This window comes from Drosophila arizonae, chromosome X (assembly GCF_054131065.1).
Source record: "Drosophila arizonae isolate 15081-1271.41 chromosome X, UAZ_ARI_1.0, whole genome shotgun sequence".
NCBI classification, from domain to species: domain Eukaryota; kingdom Metazoa; phylum Arthropoda; class Insecta; order Diptera; family Drosophilidae; genus Drosophila; species Drosophila arizonae.
In genome coordinates this window covers 35,169-42,348 of record NC_142927.1, presented here as the reverse complement: position 1 = coordinate 42,348, position 7,180 = coordinate 35,169, and the positions used below count along the sequence as shown (strand labels likewise).

The 7,180-nt window shown below is 46.6% G+C and overlaps 1 protein-coding gene across 1 annotated transcript; it reads right to left on the bottom strand.

Annotated features, from left to right (window-relative positions):
• Positions 1-1,035: 1,035 nt before the first annotated feature.
• On the bottom strand, positions 1,036-6,388 carry LOC149267761 (uncharacterized). The gene is made up of 2 exons (XM_089473682.1): positions 3,922-6,388; positions 1,036-3,278 (listed from the first exon to the last, which is right to left on the bottom strand). The coding sequence occupies exons 1-2, from the start codon at positions 4,441-4,443 to the stop codon at positions 2,793-2,795; spliced, it is 1,008 nt and encodes a 335-aa protein (XP_089329808.1). The 5' UTR covers positions 4,444-6,388; the 3' UTR covers positions 1,036-2,792.
• Between the last annotated feature and the right edge of the window lie 792 nt (positions 6,389-7,180).

Sequence of the window (7,180 nt, the reverse complement as noted above, 5' to 3'; positions counted from 1 at the left end):
CGAGACTCGTGTATCTTGCCAATGTTATCCGCTGTGGGATGAACGGGTCGTAGGCAATGTTTTTGGCCAAGTTGTTGGTATGGACCCGGAGTCGATCATAGTATTTGGCGCAGAGATTGTTGAATATATCATCCGCAGATAAAACTTCCTAGATCAGCTCTGATGCGCGCGTTCGAAACAAAGTACTGAGCACCAGAAATGGCTCTCAGAGCTTTGTTGTGTACGACTCGAATGCGGCTGAATTGCGCCTCAGATAGCAGAGCACCCCATACAGGCAGCGAGTATTGCCAAAGTGGAGCAACTAGCTGCCTTATAATAATGACTTTAGTCCTTAAGCGTCAATTTGCTATCTTTGTTAATGAGCCAATCTATCTTTTTAAGCCTAGCCCTGACCCTAGTAACGACCGTAGTGACATGTTGTGAGAATCGTAGTTTTGTGTCTAGAGTAACGCCCAAATACGAATGTGAGGTGCCATTTTCAATAGTTTCGTTGCCAATACGAATAGCCTGATATGGCGCTATAACTCGAAGCGTATGCATGATATGCATAGTCTTGCTTGCATTAATTGTAATGCACCACTTGCTCGCCCATTCAGCCAATCTATCCATATAAGCTTGCTGCTGATTAAGCGCATCTGCTTGACGAAAGTCTGCCGAAAGAACGATGACGTCGTCAGCATAAGTGGCAATCAAAGTCCCTCGCGGATAAGCTGGCCTCGGTATATCGCTGGTGTACACATTGTACAAGATAGGCCCGAGCAAGCTACCTTGTGGCACACCAGCGTGAATTTGCTTAATACCTGAGCGACAGCCACCGTGACACTCAACAATAAAGTGCGATCTGCTAGATAGCAGCAGAGGATGCGGTAGAGAGCATCCGGCAATAGCATCTTGAGCTTATACTTCAAGCCTGTATGCCACACTCGATCAAAGGCTTCTTTGATATCCATGTACACAGCAGAGCAGTATTTGTGGTCATCAAACGCTTTAATAATAAATTGGGTGACTCGACCCAATTGCTGTTCAGCTGAGTGCGCTTTGCGGAATCCAAACTGGTGGCTGGGAATCGCATTTACAAGAGTATCTTGCTCCAGCATACGGCTCAAAATAAGATACTCGAGTATCTTTGAGAGGCCAGACAGCAGACTTATTGGCCTGTATGATGCGACGTGTTGCGTAGGCTTGCCAGGCTTATGCACCATCTTCACCATCGCTAACTTCCAGCAAGAGGGGAAATGACCCAGTCTAAAAGAGTTATTGCATATCAAGACGAGATACAGAATAGCCTTCATCGGCAGCGCTTTAATGGTGTGATTATCAATTTGATCCAATCCAGCCGCTTTTTTGTTCTCTAGCGTGCTGATGTGACTGATGACCTCAGCCGCAGTGACTGGCCGAAATGAGACTGAAGCAGTCAAAGATGGCTGGCTAACTTGAGCCTCGATCTCGGCCAGATCACTGGGCGGCGTAGTCACGATTGGCTGAAAACGCTGCTCAAGACTCGCAGCAAATGTTTCGGCCTTCTCGGCTGTTGTCTTGCACCAGACATTTTGCGCATTAGAGCCATTGCCACTGGAGGACTTCAACAGCGGTAGATTTGGAGCAGGCTGCCGCTTGATCTCGTTGGTCAGCCGCCAGAGCTTCTGCATACTATATCTATCAGTTGGATCGATAGATCTAAATAGCTCTTCCTCATACTTCTGCCTAGCATATATGAGCTCTTTGCGTATGCGATTCGACAGCCTGTTGCAGAGCATCTTAAGCATCGGATTGCGATTTCGAGCGAGATAGCGCTTGACTTGCTTATGGGCTTCGATAAGTTGCAGAGTCTGTCTATCTACACGAAATCTAGTCCTCGTTATCTTGCGTGGGTTCTGTGCATTCGCATAGTTTGCAGCATCTTCAATATTTTTGACAAAAATATTGACCGCATCATCAACATCATCAGCACTGCTGATCTCAGTGTTGAGCAAGATTTTTCATTTAGATAGCTCTGAAATTTGTTGACGTTGGCATTCAAATCAAGCAGGTGGCCTTTTGCTCTGCTGGTGACAGGCTTCTCAACCAGCTGAACTTGCAGCGGGAGATGATCAGAGCTGAGCTCGAAAGAGTCAGTGATGGTCAGCAAATCTCGCCTGATGCCTTTAAATAGCGCAAAGTCAATGGCAGACGGAGTTTGGCGCGAATTAAACGGAAAATGGGTGGGCGACCCAGTTGCCAGAATGTTGCAATTCACTTGTAGAATACTATTGACTAGCATTCGGCCACGGAGACAAGATCTGGCGTTGCCCCACCACTGACTTTTCGCATTCCAGTCACCACCGACTATAAAAGTGTCACCCAGAGAAGATAGCAGGTTGTTGAAATCTTGCCCAGACCAGATGACTTGCGGCGGGCAGTAGATTGAGACAATATTAATGTGACGGCCATTTTGCAGGCTGACTGAAACTTCGACAGATTGATGCGAGTCGTTAGATGTAAAGCGCATAGCATAATGACATATATGTTGTTTAATTATAAAGGCTGCACCTCCTCTGCGCCTGTTTGAGGGGTGATTTGCTAAATAAACAATATAGCCATTAATAGCAATGCTATCGCTATCAGTCAGATGCGTCTCAGACACTAGCATTATGTCTATATCGTGCTTGACGAGATATAGATTGAGCTCATTAAGCTTTTTCTTGACACCGGCAGCATTCCAAAAAGATATGTTCATGTTGTTGACACGTTGAGATACAGCAGGCTGCAGTGCAGCGCTGCGTCTACTGGCATTTGGGGAAGTGGATACATTGTTAGACATTTAAGCGCTCATTGGGACCAAATTGGGCCAACAGGCAGGCCGTGAGGGTGGTCATCATCTCAATGAGTTTGTCTATTTTAGCCTCTAATCTAAAGCTAACTTGCACTGGCATACTTGGCACATTCGCATTCATTGGCTGCTCGAAACGTTGAAAATGAACACCCCCACTAACAGGATGCGCACCCCCATCTATTGGTTGCGGATGCCTACGGCGCGTACTCAGACTACGGCTACGTTTTGGCTGCGGCGGCCGCTGCGCGCTTGCCTGCCTAGGCAAACGAACTTGTTGCTGTTGTTGTTGTTGCTGCTGTTGTTGTTGTTGCTGGCTAACTTTGGTGGCTTTTTGCCTAGACTGACGCTGTTTGCTGCTAATAGCTGCCGGTCCGACAGGCTGAGCAAATTGAAGGCCCGCCCGAAGAGCAGCCGAATAACTGGGCCCTGCACTAACAGTTTGCGGTCGTGACTGAGGGGGGGCTTGCTGTAAAAGATTTGGCATATTAGACAATGTTTGGCATATTTGCTCGACTGCTCTGAGCAGCAGTAGTGGCAGCTGGCTTGGCTAAATTGCTAATGACTTTAGCTAGTTGCGTGGCACTTTCATTTTCGCGCTTCTTGCACGCTTCTTTATAAGAAGGGCAGCCTTTGTAGCTCGCGGCATGTGGGCCGGAGCAATTGGCACACTTTGCTGGAGTTTGGTCGCCTTTTTGCTTGCCACAGTCCGTGGAAGCATGATTGGCGCCGCACTTGACGCAGGCGAAGGGGCGACGGCAATAATTTTTGTGTGCCCGAAATTTCTGGCACCTATGGCATTGAGCAATTTCGCTTGATTTGTACGGCCGCTCAATTTTGACACGCTGATTGCCAATGGCAGTAATTTGCAGCAATTCTGCGTTGTTTGCGCTGACGGCCAACTCAACCTCAAAGAGGTCAAGCGGCTCTTTAGAGAAGCGTGATTTAATGCCTCTTAAGAAGCGAACTTCGTGCCCTAATTTGGCCAACTGCTCACGGATATAGTGATCCGGAGTGGAGAAATGCAGATGCCGAATAACAGCTCTATAGCCGCGCTCGCATTTCAATTGAAATGTGTAATTTTCAATTGAATTTGCGTCGAGATATCTTACCAACTTGCGGTGCGTGGCGACGTCCTTGCACTGGACACGAATGCCGTGGTTAGCAGCAGGCTTGGTGGAGTAATTGTCCTGGCCAATAGCGTCATCCAGGCGTAATAGCAGAGGCATAATATCCGTCACGTTGGCGATAAATAGCGGCGCTGGCTTTGCACTCGGTTGCGCATGGCTGGCTCCAGTTGTAGTGGCGGCGGCAGCAGCAGTAACGGCGGCAGCACTAATAGCAGCTGCAGCGGCAGCATTAGGTGGCATAACTTGCACTTTTGCGGCTGTGCAAACTTTATTGGCGAGGCAAGTTGCCTCTCGATGCGTGTCCTCAGTCCTGGCGGTCCGTATATAGTCGTCAATTTGCTGGCAGTCCTCGTCACTGCCATCCAGATCAACTGCGCCCAGCTGCGCAGTCTTCTTCTTGGGGCTGTCGCCTTTCTCAGCAGTCCTCTTTGCTGCTCTCTCACTAGAGAGCGGCTTTGTAGCACTTTGCATTGCATTTTTTGCAGCAATATATTCAGCGACCATTGATTCCGCAGAAGTGGAAGGTTTTGCCTTTAATTGCTGAGCCGCAGCTCGAGAAGTTGTTGGTCGTGCCGTAACCACACTTTTCTTACCGGCACTTTTAATGGCGTGGGCGCAGGCGCTAGTGGCTGCGAGTCGATTAATAATTCGACTTCCACGTCCATATCCTCGTCACCGTCATCTGCAGTATAGCCCCTAGGCATTGCAGCAATTTAATTTGCAAAATTTAATTGCAAAAACACCGATTTAAATAGATTTAAATTACAACTTTTTTTTTTTTCTGTTCGTATGTCTAAAAAGAACACACATTAGTGATCTCCGCCTCTTCCCATTCTCGTACATGAACAGCTGACCTGCAGCTGCATGATGAGGGGAAGAGCACGGGGATACTCTTTATTTATTTAATACTTCACAATAGCATTTTTATATAAATATAAATAGCGCCTATGATATAATTAAAATCTAAAAAGGACTATATTTGTCGAAACTTTTCATTAAATGAATAAATTTAAATGGCCATAAGTGCACAAAAATAACAGTGCAGCTTAATGTTACAAAATACTAATAAAAAGAGCAAATTAAAGATAATTCAAAATAACAATAAAGTGCTTGAGTAGCTTACAATAGACTAATTAGATGAGTAAGATATAAGTTTAACAATAGTAATAGATGGCATTAATTAATATAATTCAATTTTTTCATTTATAAGCATCTACAAGATGCACAGAGAAAAATAGCCCCAAGTGGCCAATTGGAATAATAGAGAAAAGTCGAGACAAAGTCTGGTCATTTTCTCCAATACGGGCTTAAGCTAAAATTAGCTTTGATCTCTATGTGATCCAAATACGACCCTATAGGCAGCAAGTGGTGATGGTGGTGGTAGTGGCCGCGGCATTGGCGCAATACCCTCGAAAACAGGTAGTCGTTGCGGCTGGTGGGCTGCTGTTTGTGCAGCTTCGTTGCGTTGCTGAGCCTCACGTCGGCGAAGGAATCGCTCCCTACTTTCAGCAATTTCATCGGCTTCCCGTTGTAGTTGTCGCTGGGTGCGTAGAGCAATGTCATTGGCCAAATGCATGCTTACGAGACTCGTGTATCTTGCCAATGTTATCCGCTGTGGGATGAACGGGTCGTAGGCAATGTTTTTGGCCAAGTTGTTGGTATGGACCCGGAGTCGATCATAGTATTTGGCGCAGAGATTGTTGAATATATCATCCGCAGATAAAACTTCTAGATCAGCTCTGATGCGCGCGTTCGAAACAAAGTACTGAGCACCAGAAATGGCTCTCAGAGCTTTGTTGTGTACGACTCGAATGCGGCTGAATTGCGCCTCAGATAGCAAAGCACCCCATACAGGCAGCGAGTATTGCCAAAGTGGAGCAACTAGCTGCTTGTATATGATGACTTTAGTCCTTAGAGTCAATTTACTGTCTTTATTGATGAGCCAATCTATCTTTTTAAGCCTAGCCCTGACCCTAGTAACGACCGTAGTGACATGTTGTGAGAAGCGTAGTTTTGTGTCTAGAGTAACGCCCAAATACGAATGTGAGGTGCCATTCTCAATAGTTTCATTTCCAATGCGAATCGCCTGATATGGCGCTATAACTCTAAGAGTATGCATGATATGCATAGTCTTGTTTGCATTAATCGTAATGCACCACTTGCTCGCCCATTCAGCCAATCTATCCATGTAAGCTTGCTGCTGATTAAGCGCATCTGCTTGACGAAAGTCTGCCGACAGAACGATGACGTCATCAGCATAAGTAGCTATAAGAATCCCATGCAGACAAGTTGGCCTTGGCATATCGCTGGTGTATATATTATACAAGATTGGCCCGAGCAAGCTACCTTGTGGCACACCAGCGTGAATCTGTTTGATACCTGAGCGACAGCCACCGTGGCACTCAACAATGAAAGTGCGATCTGCTAGATAGCAGCAGAGGATGCGATAGAGAGCATCCGGCAAGTAGCCTCTTAAGCTTATACTTCAAGCCTGTATGCCACACTCGATCAAAGGCTTCTTTGATGTCCATGTACACAGCAGAGCAGTATTTGTGGTCATCAAACGCTTTAATAATGTATTGGGTGACTCGACCCAATTGCTGTTCAGCTGAGTGCGCTTTGCGGAATCCAAACTGGTGGCTGGGAATCGCATTTACAAGAGTATCTTGCTCCAGCATACGGCTCAAAATAAGATACTCGAGTATCTTTGAGAGGCCAGACAGCAGACTTATTGGCCTGTATGATGCGACGTGTTGCGTAGGCTTGCCAGGCTTATGCACCATCTTCACCATCGCTAACTTCCAGCAAGAGGGGAAATGACCCAGTCTAAAAGAGTTATTGCATATCAAGACGAGATACAGAATAGCCTTCATCGGCAGCGCTTTAATGGTGTGATTATCAATTTGGTCCAATCCAGCCGCTTTTTTGTTCTCTAGCGTGCTGATGTGACTGATGACCTCAGCCGCAGTGACTGGCCGAAATGAGACTGAAGCAGTCAAAGATGGCTGGCTAACTTGAGCCTCGATCTCGGCCAGATCACTGGGCGGCGTAGTCACGATTGGCTGAAAACGCTGCTCAAGACTCGCAGCAAATGTTTCGGCCTTCTCGGCTGTTGTCTTGCACCAGACATTTTGCGCATTAGAGCCATTGCCACTGGAGGACTTCAACAGCGGTAGATTTGGAGCAGGCTGCCGCTTGATCTCGTTGGTCAGCCGCCAGAGCTTCTGCATACTATATCTAT